This window comes from Lonchura striata, chromosome 12 (genome assembly GCF_050655825.1).
Source record: "Lonchura striata isolate lonStrDom1 chromosome 12, ASM5065582v1, whole genome shotgun sequence".
Lineage (NCBI taxonomy): Eukaryota > Metazoa > Chordata > Aves > Passeriformes > Estrildidae > Lonchura > Lonchura striata.
Window position 1 is genome coordinate 17553367 of NC_140714.1, and position 17038 is coordinate 17570404.

General features: G+C 36.6%; 2 protein-coding genes across 5 annotated transcripts in view; one reads left to right on the top strand and one right to left on the bottom strand.

Annotated features, from left to right (window-relative positions):
• Window positions 1-17038, bottom strand: part of CENPP (centromere protein P) — a 114109-nt gene that overhangs the window by 44402 nt on the left and 52669 nt on the right. The window lies entirely within an intron of this gene.
• ASPN (asporin) lies at window positions 1292-16973 on the top strand. The gene is made up of 8 exons (XM_021529203.3): window positions 1292-1850; window positions 7032-7302; window positions 8604-8716; window positions 11019-11232; window positions 11611-11721; window positions 13973-14066; window positions 15077-15215; window positions 15725-16973. The coding sequence occupies exons 2-8, from the start codon at window positions 7056-7058 to the stop codon at window positions 15920-15922; spliced, it is 1116 nt and encodes a 371-aa protein (XP_021384878.1). The 5' UTR covers window positions 1292-1850; window positions 7032-7055; the 3' UTR covers window positions 15923-16973.

A 17038-nucleotide genomic window follows, 5' to 3' on the forward strand; every position in this document is an offset into this window, starting at 1 on the left:
TTTTTCCAGATACTACCACTTTGTGTGTCATCTTCATTATGTAATTGGCTATGACAAACTATATACCCATAGGAATGTGTTCCTACCACCAGAATCAACTAAAAAGAGAAAATAATAATAAAACCCCCAAGTATTCATCCAAAATTGAGATGTTACTAAACCTCAAAAATAGTTTGCTGTAAAAGCAGGCTGAGCTGAAACTGATGATTCAACACTTTGCTACTGAATGAAGTGAAAAAAGAAACCAGTACATTTATATCACAACCCTCAGGCCCTGTTCTCTTCTACTGAACAGCCAAGAAAATGTTGGAGGGTTTTTTAAAACAGCAATTTAATACTAATTTCCTCAACTAAACCCATCCAAACCAAGCTATTCAAAACACAGGGGAGTGTTTGCTTAGGAAGCTTTGGTTTCTACAAGAAGGCAAGAGAATGCAGATATATGCAATTTGAGATTTCAAAAAAGCTTAAGATCATCCTTCAGATTTTTCTGTGGGAATATGATCGCTTTTGAAACTGTAATTTTATTCCTTGGGAAAAGTGATAGAGAGACACTTTATTGTGATCCATCTGCCTTACTGGAACTGGAACACATAAAAATCAATGTTGCAGGTAACACAAGTCTTGTCTTGGTAGATATCACAGCCCTAAAGTTTTAATTTTTGGCATAGAATCTTTTTTTTCCTTAAGAAAGTAACAGTAGACAAAATAACTATTATGCAACATACAGGCATTTTGCAAACAGCACATTACATGTATAACAAACAAAATATCCCAAGTAAAATTTCCAGGCTTTTTTTTTTTTTTTCCAAAGCAAGACAGACTTTTAACATAGAAAGCAACTAATTCAGGAAGTCAGATGTGCACAGAACTGGGTATAATGTCCTGGAAATTTAAAGACACAAAGTGCTTCCCTAACTATGAAACTTGCTTTAGGTAAAGTCCCTTAATTAAACATTTTTGAAGTTTACATAAACAGAGGCCTACAAAATGTAAACAAAGAATAACCCAGTTTCTAAATATTGTGATGTGCTCGTCAGTACAAACTTTGTAACAGGGCACATTCCAAAGACATGATTTTAAATCCACAAGTTCAATCACAGAATGCTGCAAATATTGCCTCTGTTTTCACTAATATATATGCTTTATTTCCCACACACAAGAGATGGAAATTAGCTATATTGATAAAAATCTGATCTATAGTTTACATTCGTGAACCACTGTCCCCAGCCAGATTGCTGCCTCCTGAAAGCAGAGCTAAAATTTATACATAGCTACACAATAAAGTCCTAATTTTCTAACTTTAGAAAGGTTTGGCAGCCTGCAGGTCACTGCAGGCTACTGGTTTACTCTGTCACTGGCTGAAGTTTTATAGTTTTATTGAAGTCACACTTTCAAAAGGATAATGGCTAGTGAAATCATAAATAAGTGGGATTCCACAGCAGGAATGACCTGAAATGGACCTCACTGTACTTCCAACGGCCTGATGTCAACTATTATTAAACTACAGGTTTTATAAAGTCTTCCACTAGACGTCTAGAGTTAAGCCAGAAGTTTTGGCTCTAATACAGACAGTGATGAAAAACATATGAGTGGTAACAAGTCGCCTTAATATCATTCTTCAGTACTAAGATGGGCTAATCTGAAGCAGCACTTTACTCTGGTATCACCCACAGTGCCAGAAGGATCAAGAAGATTGGAAGTGGACTTTTTCTTTATATATGCCTTTCATTTCACAGAACTCACTCTAGCTTCCTTTTCCCCTATTTTTTGGTAATATGAAATAATTGGACATAAGGACCTAAGGTGGATTATCCCAGTGCTTCTGGAAGAACTTCCAAACCTGCAAGGTATGTCCAGTTTGAATATCTATTCTATATTAACAGCAGCAAAGAGTTAAGGTTGTCAGTCACTATGTGCAGATTAATAATATCAGATAATTTAGAATTAGAAATACCACTTTTTAAATGGAACATTTGAAAATTTGCTTGCAGCTGAAATACTTCTGTATTTATTACTACATGTGAGCTGAAAAACAAATAGAGCTACAGTGAATTATTTAAATATCAAAGACTTGTCAGAAAAATGTTACAACTGACCATAACACTTTTTCAGTTATAACCATCTATGAAAATCTACTCTACAATAACAGCAACTCTTATTGAGTAATAACTCAGTGTTAACTTTCTGTAATTTGGTATTCAAGTTGGTGGGGGATTTAAAGTACATATCAGCAAAGTAATTAAAAACAACCCAGAAAAGAATGAACTGTAGATGAACTACAACCTAAAAATCCTCATAGATCAGTCAGTATCAAGAATCAAGCAGCTTTCCATAAAAAGTAAATACTCTAAAAATACAACTTATTTTGTAAACATCCTCTTAATTATTACTGCTCAACTTCAATATTGGACTATTTCTCTCAACAGTCATTTCTACACTAATCTTACTAACAAAAACCTTCCTCCTGTTTTCTTCAGCAATTTAAGTAAATCAATTGAGTAGATAAAGAGTTAAACATAAACTTCTTTTATTTCTGGATTGGGACAATGACTAATAGAACCAGAACTATTTTTAAATATAGATTTCAAAACAGTTATGGTCTTGCCTTTCTTTGGAAAAAATCTGTGCACAGAGAAATGATTTGTGTTATTAATGAACACAGGGACTTTTCTTTGCCTCTGCAAAGACCACCACCAGGTCATTTAAACATTTCCTTTTCAGAAATAATGCCATGGGAAGTTTGTCTCTACATCGGTAGCAGGAGAGATTTCTAAATATAATTTAGAGTCTTTTTAAGACTTAAAAACTTCATGTATTAAGTCCTTCAGTATCATAACTGATAAGAAAGCAAAGTCCACATTGCTGGACTGCTTTTCAGCTGCCAAGCAATTCAGAGTTATTTGTTGTTGGGTCTCTTTATGCCCTCTTCCCATGCTAACAACACAACTTCTGTTCTCACTGAAAAGGGTTTTCTTCTCATAACTCATGCTTAGAATTTTCACATAAGAGAAATATGGGAATTTCCACATAAAATGTTAAGGGTTTTAATCAAATTATCCTGTGACATCACCTGTATTTAGTGATTTATAAGTTATAACTAATAGCATAAAAAGTGTCTGTGTTCCATGTGTAGTTTGGCAATATGAGTTTGGGTATAGATGACCACATTAGTGAGGATAAGTGTGTCCCAAACAACCAGTGCAGTGATTTTTGGACAGTGAAAGACCTCAGGAAAGCAGCTTAGATCATCTCTCCATGTGAAATGCACTCTACACATTCAGTCACCTCACTTGGGGTGGCTCATGTTCCAGGGAGAAGGTACTCAAAAGCTTTTTGTGCTGAAGGATAAGAAGGGTTGACATAAAGAAGGTACAATGGAGCTTGAATTCACCACACTCTTTGTCAAACTAATTCTCAATGTTCTGGTCTGTTAAAACAAGAATGGACAAAGCCAGGATTTGTCCAAGTGACAACCAGCTGCTCAGGGGATTATTTAACAGAGCACTTAAGCCTGCCTAACAGCTTGAATATGTCAGGAATGGCTCCCCCATTGCTCCTCCTTCCTTCTCTTTCCATTTAATGTTCCAGCCCAGCCAACCAGGCCGTTCTACCCATTCTTTTGTGCTGGTTCTGGTACTCCAAAGTGACTCAGTTTCTTCATTTGGAAAGAATATGATGGGGTTTTCTGCTGTTCACATTAGTTTTGTGCTGGTGTAATGAGTTAAACCAGCTCAGTGAACAGCCTGAAAGGAAGAGCTGGTACCATAGAGCTGGCAGGGAACACCTGGGAGCACAGTCAGGCTCAAGTGGCAGCAGGGGACCATTAGCACAGCCGTACCTATACCTTCTGAAACAGTATTTAATAAAATCTTCGTGACAGTACTTTCAAAAAGATCACTAAGATCTCGGATTTTAGGCTTTCTTTTAATTCTCTTATTCTTGAAGTTTACGCATGCAGAAAGTTTGTAAAAGTTCTTTGAGAAGTGCTGCAGAGTCAGACTATTTTTGAAGAGTCATAAAAGCATCTGTTTACTGGGAAACTCCAAACCTCAGGCAGGAAAGAACCATCCCCACACCTTTACAGAACTCAGTTCTTTAGGATCCATTCCTTGGCATTGCTTTGGCCTATGCAAACCTGGACTCAAGCTTAATGATCATTCCTAACTACAAAGCCAGTAATGATTTCCTAAGGGCCAGATGGGAAGATGAAGCAAGGACTTTTTTCTTTAAAATGAAAAAAATCACAGCTCAGGATTCCTTACATAAAGGGACTTGTTTTCAAGAGATTTGACTCAGAACTAATATATGTCACCAGTGACACATTTCAACACTAATTTTCTAGAACTTTGTGAGCAACACATGTTTTTCAAGAGTTCAAATTGGCCACTACTGCAGTCACAGCCTCAGTCTTTTAATACTTCGAAATCCTAATTTTTGGCTATGTGAAAGGAAGTATGAAATCCATCTGCTACAGATGCAAGTGTGGGAACAGATTTTTAGGTTGTTTCATAAGAAAACTTCCTAGCACCAGATCCAAACCAACATTTTAGGAACATACATGCAAGTTTCTTTTAGATCCAGTAAAACTAACCAGCCAGTGCCTTTCACAAATTGAAGTCAGCAGGGACTTGGAAAGTCCATGTCCCCAAACATCATCACATTTGATATCCTGCATATGGAAATGGTGTCTCATCACTGGATAAACCACAGGGCATTTTGGCACTTAGGACCTAAACTGCCAGGGAAGAACAGAGAGCCTGAGAGCTCAGGTGTGATAGCCCAGCCATTAAACCACTTGTCCAAGAACAAGGAGGACTTGGAAGTCTGAAAGGCTTCCAACTCCTCATCTTCTAATTGATGGTATGACTAAAGTAGTGAAGATTTTGGCCTTTTTCTGAGGCTGAAATAGAAGACTGAAAAGGCCAAATATTCCAAAGGTGCACAGCCAGAGATGACAACAATTCTCTCCAAAAAAACAATCAGAGGTTCCTTCTTCCCAGCACTGTTTAACTATAAAGAGTCTTTCAAGGACAGACATTCTAAGGGATTGCAAGAACAACCACAAAATTATTTCTAGGAGCATTGTAAGAGAACATTATTTTGAATACAAAGGAAAATATATGGGAAAAAATACATGTGGAGATAATCTTGTTACATCAGTAAAAGTACATGCCCTACCCAAGTGGGCACGCAACTGTACTATTATGGAAAATATTAAATTTAGCTAGATGTTGTTTATCTACAAGATACAAAGTACTTTGTGATTCTGATTTCAGGCATATATTTGGAGGAAAGAAGTCCCCCATTCTTTTTATGTCATCTGAACACTGTTAGCTTTCTTCTTTTTAAACTTCCTGAAACAGACACAGATACAGGAGCAGCAAGGTATGCAGGATATTTGCATATAATGCTATTATGAACCCCCTTCAATAAACATCAAAATTACTCTGCATAGAAAAAAGCAGTACAAACAAAATCTCATTTTGAACAAGCCAAGTCAGGCCCCAGTACAAAGCAGAGCACTCCTTTTCCTGCAGTGGAGGATCAATGACAAAATGCCTACAGAAAGACATTTTTCATCTCCAAACAGATCAGCAAGCATTTAATTAGGTGATCAAACAAGATTTGACACCTGTTTAGTATTTCCTTAAAGAGGCCTATGATAGTCTAAATAGAAATGTTTTTATAAACAGGACATGCACAATAAAATTTCCTGCAGCCTCTCAGTTTATGCAGCACATTTTCATTTCCAAATGACTTCTGGAATTGGGATTTGAAGGGAAAAATGTCAAGCTGAGGGCTGAATCTACATTTTCTCGCGGTTTCTTGCATTCTGTGGCAATTCCTACTATCTCCATTCTCCTCTGCACTTAGTTTTGTAGGAGCAAGGAAAAAAAAACCCACCACACAGAAAAGCCCCAACCTATGTTTATTGAAAAATTCACACACAAAAATAGCAGATTTCAGCTTTTCTTCTGGATGTAAATTAAGTCACCGATTTCCACTGACATGGATTTCTAATAGTCAAGTCCTTCTCAGAGAAAAGAGCCCTCCTTGAACAGAAGTCAAGAGAGAATTTGGTTTGTTCAGCCTGGAAAAGAGAAGTTTTGGGGTGACCTTCCAGTGCTTGAAGGAGCCAACAAGAAAGGCAGAGAGGGACTTCTTACAAGAGCCTGGAGTAACAGGACAAGGGGAAGGGCTCCACACTGGTAGGGAACAAGTTTAGACTATTGGGAAGAAATTTCTTCCTGTGAGAGTGGGCAGGCCCTGGCACAGGTGCCCAGAGCAGCTGTGGCTGCCCCTGGATCCCTGGAAGTGCCCAAAGCCAGGCTGGATGGGGCTTGGAGCAGCCTGGGATAATGGAAAATGTTTCTGCCCAGGACAGAGAGGTGGAATGAGATGATTCTACAACTCTGTGAGATGTCTTTGCAGAGGTCAACTTCTATCAGTGACAATAACAAACAAATAACTGGAACGTGGGACAAGTTGTTGTCAGGACTGGAAATTTCAGATTAGACTGGGAAGAGCTTAATTAAAGCATTTAGGGAGTGGAATACCGAGTGTTTAGGAAGTATCCCACTGAGTGCATTTTATGCACTGCTAATCAAGCACTTCCCAATTTTATAAGCAATGCACACATGCAAATATATCCCACTAAAAATATTTTTTTACTGAGAATGAATAAAATAAATCATATTCCAAGTTACGGTAAAGTTTACTACAAAAATCCCACTTCAAAGCATGAAGCAAATGATGATATTATTTGTAAACAAAACTAAAATGCTTTGATAATACATTAATGCCTAATTAATTTAACATTATGTGTTATTTTATAGTATTTATTTATATTAAAAAGATTATTTTTATATCCTTTATATACTAATTAAACCTCAATATTCACAACAGGCACTTTTTCAGGACTAGATGGTGTGGCAATGAGTGAAGTAAACAATTCAATAGCTTCATTTGTTTTTCCCTATTCACTGATTCTGATGTTTGTTTTTTTGTTTGTTTGTTCACTTTCCAAGATTGGTTATCCTGATTAAGAAGATATGAAAGAATACACACTCCTTCTTTTCTTGGCTTTGTGCTCTGCTAAATCTCTCACTGGTCCCTCATATTTTACACTAAAGAATATGATGCTCCAAGATATGGAAGATGACGACGACGATGATGATGATGACAATTCTCTATTTCCAACCACTGAACCCATTCTACCACTCATTCCTTTTGATCTGTTCCCAACATGCCCCTTTGGATGCCAGTGCTATGTGAGAGTTGTCCATTGCTCTGACCTAGGTAAGAATGAATTTGTGTGTCTGTTCTCCACTGGATTCTCCTTTGTAGGATTTGTCTTTTAGAAGATGAATTATTATGCAGGAACATAAATGGGATACGAAGTATTCCCTCAGCTTAACTTTCACCAAAGTAAGCATCCCTGGTAACCATTTAGCCAAAGGCAAATGCGTTCCTGTCAGTGCTGCAGGTACATCCCAGTCCCTAAAAGTGAATTCATTATTAATTGTGGCAATTTGAATTAGTGCTCATTGAAGTTTTCCTATCATTCAAGGCAATGAAAGGACTGTGCTCCCATCACTAGCACAGTGATAATGACATTTTTTCTCATCACAGCCCTGCCACCTTCCTAAACTTCATCCTGGACTCCTTGTGTCTTAGAAACATTGTCCATACATAAAATTTCTGGGTTATTATTAAGGAATCAAAAACTTTTGCTGACAGCAGCAAACTGTGGTTAATGTATCTGGTCTACAGATTTCAAACTGCTCTACATGAGTTTACACATAGAAAAATCCCACATTAAAAGACTTCATCTTTAGATAACTGCAATCAGTTACAGAGTAATTGTTAAAATGGACAGCATTTAGCATTTCACACATCAACATTTCCACTCAAAAGAAAGTTACTGTCCCTGTTGAGTCCTTTCTGCTGATTCAGGACCTCAGATGGCCTGAACTGCACTGGGTTTGTAACTGAACAGCAAACTGGGTTGGGAGAATAATGCTACTGGTACTGATTTATGTTAATGACTTCTGGTACTGGTACTGAAGTGCTGGCAGTGGAGAGTGCCCACACCAAGAACAGGTTTCTCAGCCCTGCCATGACCTGAATGAACCCTCGGCAGTTGCCCCATTGACATGGACAGGGCAGAGCAGAGGTCTGAAGGAGCACTAAGCAGAGAACCCTGAATCCACAGCCCTGCTCCTCACCAGGGAACCACCGCCCTGGATTCCTGAGGGATCCCTTCTCCAGGGACTAAACAGCTGCTCTGTAGGACAACCCATGCTCTGAAGATTATTTCACAGATGCAAAGAGCCCACAGTGAGCAGTCCCCATTAAGCTTTCATGGTCAGGAGCAGAAGCAATTCCTCCCAAAACTATGCACATGTTTGTGGCACATTTTTGAATCATTAGTTTTTCCCACTATCAAAAATTCCCTTCTACCCTTTGCTTTATGGCTGTTCATATTTTCTTCCCCACCATATTCATTAACAATCTTATTGTGTTTTGATGTTTGGCAGTTAATTTCTTTGGCCTTAAATACAGAACATAATGGTTCTGTTTATGTCACATTTATGTAGGTTTGACATCAATTCCTCGCAACATCCCGCCAGATACTCGTATGATTGATCTTCAAAACAACAAAATCAAAGAGGTCAAGGAAAATGATCTCCAAGGACTCACATCACTTTATGTAAGTTTGCCATTTCCCAAGTTTGAAATCTTAGTTAGCAATCTGAAATATTTAGATGCTTTAAAAATATAAATGTTATTTCCTTCTCCAATAATACAGATAAAAATAGTCTAATGCCTGCGTATTTGAGTGCTTCCACATAGTAAGAAGCATATACCTTTGGGTTGTAAGAACTACTTTCTACAATACCCAGAAAATTTACCATATAGATCTAACCAAAAAGATTCTGAAGATTTTTCAGTTCTTAGCATGCACAGAAACATTCCCTACATTTCAAAGACTGCAAGGCCTCCTTTTTATCTGCTTAGATGGAAAATAGCAGAAAGAATTTAACCTCACAAAATTTAACATTTTCTGAGGATATTTTCAAAAGAAGAGAACATAAAGCTAACACATATAGCACTGAAACCAATGAACAGAAAACAGAGAAACACTGAATTACTGGAAAACCCAGGGGCTTTACTATAATTTATTACCATGCTCAGTTATGCATGTAGCAACAGGCTTTGAAACAAATATCGCTGGCAACTGATAAATCTAGATGTTTACAGTACACAATAAACCCTTTTTATGATGAAAGGAAATGAGAGTCCCAGAGGGCTGGGAAGTAGATTAAATCTGCTTTAGAATATTTGTTTCTATTGGATGTCACTGTAGATCCACTATCCAGATCTAGTTCCACTAACAAATACTGAGCATTTAAATTTTTTTTCTCTAAAACCCAAACCTGTTCCATAACTGAGAGCAAATTAACTACATTCTATTCTCCACAGAAAGACATGAGACACACAGACTAACATAAGGACCATTCCTAACACATTAGGAAGAAATTCTCCCCTGTGAGAGTGATGAGGCCCTGGCACAGGGTACCCAGAGCAGCTGTGGCTGCCCCTGGATCCCTGGAAGTGTCCAAGGCCAGGTTGGATGGGACTTGGAGCACCCTGGGACAGTGGAAGGTGTCCCTACCCATGGCAGGGGGTAGCACTGAATGGTGTTTAAGGTCTGTGCCAACCCAAAATCATTCTGTGATTCTACAAAACAAATCTTTTCAGTCATATTTGGCTTCTGAGCAAGATCTGAAAATTTACCAGATCTAAGTGTTTATAAATGGGCTTGTTAATTGTTATGGCCTAGGACAGGACAAAAAAACCAGGAACTATATAAATTCAGAGTTGACAATGAAGCATTTCCTATTCTCTCGTGTCTGGGTGCAAAATGGTCTTAGCAGCAAGCAAAAGGTAACTGCACAAACTGTGGTTTATATTCTGTGTAAAAGATCTAAGAGTCTCTTATCTCCAACAACTAAGAAAACCACTGGAATCCATCAGCAAACACATTAAAGACTAGAGTCACCACTTAATTATGTGATAGCTGAGCACACTGAGCTGCTTTGCTTTTTCTCCTCGGTACATTTGTGTCAAGGCTGAACAACATTTGCACTGAGAGCAAAGTTTACTTTGTACAACTTGGCTCAGTCCTGGAGTCTGCTTAGCAAAGGCACAGATGGCAATTTGGATTAGCGAGGAGCATTTCCTGTTTATTTCCTTGAGCTAACCTCATTTTTTTCTGGGAAAAATAATTATTGTTTGCTCTACTTTTTTTCCTAAGAAGAGATGACTCCAAGAAATAAAAAAGAAACATAAATGAATAGCTTAAGTATGGAAATGCAGAGGTGTGATTTGACATGCAAAATAATTTCAAACAGTGTGTATTTTGCTGTCTGTAGTAACTCATTACAAGCTCTCTGATAACACATAGCAATGAGGAAGAAGCTGCCCCCAAAAGACTCATGTACTGTACAGAAGAGAGAGACTGAAGTTCACAGCAGCTGGAAATGCCAAATAAAACATAAATTCATGTGTCATATACAGATACTAATGTCTAAGAAAGATTAAAAACTTCACTTTTATTTTGCAGCATTATGTTAAAATAACAGATGAGATTCCAAGTTTTGAGAATTTGTCTGCATTAAGGAACAATAGCAACGAAGTATATAACCCCCATTCAATCCCACAAAATATCTGAATACAAACATATTGTTTCGCCAGTTCTCATGACCCATTGGCACCTTGTCAGCTCTACCTTCTGGTTAATGTTCCAGCTTTCAGGTTCTTCTTTGTTTTTCATAATCAACTGAAACGCCTAAAGCCTCTACAAAGTGCTGAAGTTTGGTAGGATGGAAAAAGGAAATATTTTAAATACTTAATTGCTGAATTACACATAAAATCCATGACTTCAAATTCATAGTCGTAACAGTCCTGGGTAAAGAAAGCTTTTAAATTGATCTTTCCACCTCTCATAGGCACTGGCTTTGAACAACAATAAAATATACAAGATCCATCCCAAAGCCTTTCAACCAACAAAGAGGCTACGACGACTGTATTTGTCCCACAATCAACTGACAGAGATTCCAACAAATCTACCCAGAACTCTTGCAGAGCTCAGAATTCATGCTAATAAGGTTAAGAAAATTCCCAAGGATGTATTTAAAGGAATGAAGTCTCTACATGTTTTAGGTAAGTCTAACTAAGTAGAACAGAAAATGTCTTTACCAAAAATGGAACATATTATACATAATTTCCATTTAAACATTTCCCCAAGGCACAATTTTCTCTAAAAGAGATATCCATGCTGTGGGAATACCCCCCACAATTTGGTTTCTATGTGAAGTTGCTGCAAAGGTCAAGTTTTGGAGAATCCTGCAAGCCAAGTAACACAGCCTTAATTCCCTGAGAGCTGTGACACCCCTCAGAACAGACAATCAAAGCTAAACATTAAAGAGTGCTTGCAATATCAGAAATCATAAATAAATTTAAATCAGCTCTTCATAACTTAAGTCTGAGCTGCACAAAATTCCAATGCCATAAATGCTTTTCTTTTTCCCCCTTGGGCAGAAATGAGTGCAAATCCTCTTAACAACGATGGAATAGAGCCAGGGGCTTTTGAAGGGGTAAATATCTACCACATACGAATTGCAGAGGCCAAGTTAACTTCAATTCCTAAAGGTAGGTCTGCTTTCCCTTTTCTAGTTTACTTATACTGGCACACTCCTTAATAAAATGCTTTAACATCTGAAGGATTATTAAATTCATAAATGATTTTGTATTGTCATTACTGCCAAACCACTTCCTACCTTTTGTTTTTGAACTTTATATCCAATTCCCCACCCCAGAAGAGTTCATGCACAAACAGCACAAACACAGTGCACACAGGCTCCCTCTCCCACCTTCTCCCTGTCAGCACATCCATTCCTCTCGGAATGTCCAGACACTTGTCTCAGGAGGAAAAATACAAAGAAATTAATAATTTGATGTCACTTCACATCTTTCACTTGTCAGCCTCTCAAAAATTCTCACAGAGAAAGGATAAACTCCCCAGTATTTGATCAGGGATATAAGGCGTGCAAAATTCCCACTTCCTTTATGGATTTAAAATGTAATTCCAAAATTTCTAAAATGAAGTTTTAGTATTTCAAGTCACACTGCACCTCAAATATGATGGTCAATGTAGTTTTGCTAAGTAAAACTTTATTTTAATATTTAATTAAATTCACCATAACATAATACAAGAGCAAATCACTTTTTCACATAGAAAAACTCCAACCTTGTAATTTGGAGGTAAAAATAAATTAAAACACTAACTTGACCAATCACTGACCTCCGCACACACAAATGCAGCATACAAGATTTTAGTACAACACTCCACCTGCTTTTTCTGCAGATCAGTGTGGAACTGAACCAAATTCTCATGATTTTCAACTGCTCAAAACTACCAACTAAAAGAAAAAGCAAGGAAACAAAGCAAAACACTGTGTTCTATACTCTAACTCACAGGGAAACAATGTTGGCCCCTGTATTTATTTCTGATCATTCAGATAAAGAACTTGTTTCTTATTAATCTCTTCCTGTATGCATATATATGTGCATATATAGATATACAGAAGAAAAAGAGAACACAAAAAAAAACCTGTAGAAGAGAATAGTAAAACAACCTCTCAACAATTAGTAAAACCAACTCACCCCAAGTGCTCAGATAACTTTAAAATCAGAAAGCCTCGTATCAGCTCCTTTCACTTGGCACAAAAATAATCCTAATGTAAAATTATTCCAATTTTGTCTTTGTTATAGAGAAATCCCCTATAAAGACACACAGCATGAGGTCCAAAATGTGGTGTCAGATACACAAACAAACCAAACCAGATTTCATGGTGAACTCCTTCACCACAAATGCAACCTGAGTTTGCAGATGCTTCTCTCTGCAAATGCTACAATGGCAGAAAAGTTTAAAAAAATGTAGCTTTTTGCTCTGCCAGCCCAGAGGGCAGCGGAACTGTGTGGTGTCCGGGACCATCCACACAGGCTCAGGAAACCGGCCCAGCATCAGCAAACACATTCAGGCTGGCATGAGCTTCCCTTGTCCTCACTAAGAGGATGCTGTGGAAAGATTCACCACCTCCTGGTCCATTCACCAGTTTGGATTTGTAATTTTTGGAAGTGCAATAGAAAATATTCCAGCATGGGAAAGAGCTATCAAATACCACAATTCTGCTTAGAGTACTCCAAAACCTTTCCTTCCAGTCCCATCCTAGCAGCTGTGGCACAACTGCTACAGCATGTAGAAAAAAATTACAGATCTTCAAAAACCTGTCCCTGGTTCCACAGGCTTTGACTACAGACTCTGAGATAAATGCACAAAACACAGGATCAACATCTTTGACAATGTAACCATGAGAGTCATTATAAAGGAAGCCAGAAAAAGTACCAAATTTTGGAACTCTTATATCTCTTAATTAGCATATATCCTTCCACAGCTTGACTTTTAAAAAAATTATTTTAAACCAAATTATATTGGTTCATATTATATTTTCTTCATTAATATACTTATATGTAATTATATGTAATATAATTACATTATATATAATTTCATGTATATTTTATATATAATACACACAATATATAATACATCTTATATATATCACATATATTACATATATACACCATACATATTACATATATACATTATATACTGCATATATATTATATTTATTACATATATACATAATAGATATTATATATATGTAATATAATTATATATACTCCATTATATGTAATACCTATTCCTTTGATATAGACAACCTCTCCAAGATTCTTCACCCAATTCTAAACACAAAGGAAAGAAGTTTTTTGCAACATAATAAATGTTCCAAGAAAAAACTAGTTGACTTGGATTTTTCACACTGTGCATTTTTTTCATCAGATTTGCCATCCAGTCTTCTGGAGCTTCACTTAGATGACAATAAGATCACAGGAATTGAACTTGAGGATTTTAACCGCTACAAAGATCTACAAAGGTAAAATTTCCTGGCTGGATCCCTTTTTATGTTAAAATGTCATGCCCAGCAAGATCTAATATTTGATACTTCTCTTGTTAATGGGAGAAAAAAAAAATATAGGTGTTTTAGTAAGAGTTGCTCTAAATAAGACTCAACTTCAAAATCCAAACACACCCCCAAACCCTCACATTAGTCTTGTTATTACATGTTTTGCCAACAGGCTGCAACTGAAAAGTAGGATAAGAACAAAATATAACTAACCTAAGTTTTTCTAATCTTTATAAATTTTTTCTTGTAAATACAGCAGCTGGTAAAGGAAACAACAGCTCTCAAATGCAATGGGGTTTAAAGAAAAATATGTGTTTCTGAGGAATGTATCACTGAAATAGGAGAGAAGGAAGTTCTCTCTGTAAAGCTCACTTAAGAACTCTGAAAATATGGCTAAGCAGCACTGGATGTGGTAACAGAAATTACTGAACTGCCTTTAGATACCAAATTCAGTTTCTGAAAATCAGGAAAGAATTTAGAAAAAGAGGCTAACAGGATGGGCAGAAAGAGCAATTCTGAATGACCTGAGGCTACAGCTTCTGAAGAAAGCAGGCTGAAGCCTTATAGCAAAAAATATAAGGAAAAACTGGAAATAGGAAAGAAGGTAGTCCTGCTTAGTAAAAAACCTTTATATTTTAAAAATAAGCTATACATTTAAAACACCTTTCTAGACAAGACTTGCTATTTGGCTATTTATTAGAACTTATTACAAGTGACTACAATTAGCAGCTGCACTACTTGGTAAAATGATATGATTTATTCCACAAGCAACTTGATGTTTATAATTTAAACACTTGCCACTATAATTACAAAAACTGCATGCAAAACAGAACAATTGCTTACATCAGATAACTGATAACTGCTGTGAGCCAATCTTTAAGTGGAGTTTAAATTATGTTAGATCAATGCTGATTTTTTCCTATTATGAATCTTTGAATCCAAATTAGTCTTTAATTAAATGTTCCTTGTACTATTTCTAGGCTAGGCCTTGGCAATAATAAAATCAAAGAAGTGGAAAATGGAAGTTTTGCCAACATCCCAAGTATACGTGAAATCCACCTGGAAAAAAACAAGCTGAAGAAGGTTCCTCCTGGATTACCTGAACTGAAATATCTGCAGGTCATACACCGAACTTATCAGACAACTCTGGGAGTTCTGAGTTGTTTCATATATTTTGCCATGAATCTCCTACTAGGAGAGCCTGAAATCAAAAAAGCTTACTGAAGAAATAAACAAAATAAAATTGCAGGAACACTTCCTAGGAAAGGAAAAAAAAGGACAAGAAACTGCTACACTCAAAAAATGTTTCCAGAAATGAAATTATAATACTGCATCATTATAATTCTTACTAAAAGAGAATATAAAATCGCATTTTAGAACCAAGTTCCCTAAGAATAGAGTCCAATTATTCCAAAAGCACACTGACAAAATGCCATATGACTTTTCTTTGTGGAAAGACTGGGGCAGGTGGAAGACTTTTAAAAAAATTTAACACAAATTTTAAGCTCTTGTTACTCTCAAGGTCTGCATGGAATAGATGTTTTAACAAACCCTAGTCACCTACATGCTAAGGAATATTTTCCCCATTTTCATTCAATTCCTATATTTTTCTGCTCCTATTGCTGCAGGTGGTCTTCCTTCATTCCAACCATATTGCCAAGCTGGGAGTGAATGATTTCTGTCCCACGGGACGAAGGAAGAAGAAAGCCCTGTACAGCGGCATCAGCCTCTTCAACAACCCTGTCAAGTACTGGGAGGTCCAGCCTTCAACATTCCGCTGCATTTTAGCCAGGAACAGTGTTCAGCTTGGGAACTTCCTCAAGTGAGGCCCTAGTTGGTTATTTGAAAAAGCAACTTATCTAAATCAGTTTTACAATACTTGAAATTTGCAGAAAAATGCTGATTTTATGCTATTTAACCGTTTACAAAGTATTTGCTATTTCAGAGATAATTAATTAGAAACAATATGTTAAGTAGGATCCATTGTATTGTTTGACAATGTTCAACCTACATTTGAATAATTTAAACAAAAGTCTTTATATCTTACAGAAGGACTCTTAGAAGTGGAACTGGAAACTGTATTTGATGTTTCCTATTATAGATATTAGATGCCTTCTTTAAATCACGTAGTTTGGACACATTCTTTCTTTCAAATAAGTCCTGAAAATCATGTGGAAGTGACTTTTTCCACAGTAAGGAAAAACCTAGGAGAGACCTAGGTTCTCTCCCAGAAAGTGTTGTAAGAAAAGTTGCAAAACAAAAATTACCAGACTTCAAGGGCAATTTCTTGTGCCATTTTTAATAGTGAGCAAAGATGCAATAAAAAGTTATGATATTGTCAGGTAGTTGTCTCTAAGCTAGAATATATTCTTACAATCTTTTAAGTGAGATAAAGACAAGTTTCATATCAAGAACAGACAAAAAGTCATTAAAAGTTGTTGGTAATTTTTCCTTGCAACATTAAGAAGAAAATGTCCTTCAATGTTTTGCTATTGATAGAATTGGATGCAGTCTGAACATTAAAAGTAGGAATCAAGATTTATCATATGCTTCAAGCTTAATAGGAATGACTATTAAACTCCCTTTAGGCCAGCACAAACATTTTTCTTTTATCTATAACAACTGTAATCATGTTTTTCACTTTATTATTTTCCTCTTTATATTTTGACATAACACGGGTTAAGGATCCCTCCTTAATGGAAGTACCTTACAATTGCCAAAACCAAGCAGCTGGAACTCGCCTGCCCTGCCCTTCATGTGCAGGGCAGCACAAAGAACTCTCAATACTGACAGTACTGTATAAAATGGATATTTTCGATATCTATTTAGTGTATATTTGCTATTGGGATTCAAAATAAATTAAATCAACTTACAGAATACTTGCATGTGTATCCTTTATTACATGGCTGCTCACATCAAAATGTTCTGAGAATATAACCAAG

Excerpts from the sequence above, each read along its gene's own strand:
- ASPN (XM_021529203.3), top strand. The coding sequence starts at position 7,056 with ATGAAAGAATACACACTCCTTCTTTTCTTGGCTTTGTGCTCTGCTAAA. Across the intron at positions 8,717-11,018 it reads AAGGACTCACATCACTTTAT|GCACTGGCTTTGAACAACAA; the intron begins GTAAGTTTGCCA and ends CACCTCTCATAG. Across the intron at positions 11,233-11,610 it reads GAAGTCTCTACATGTTTTAG|AAATGAGTGCAAATCCTCTT; the intron begins GTAAGTCTAACT and ends CCCCTTGGGCAG.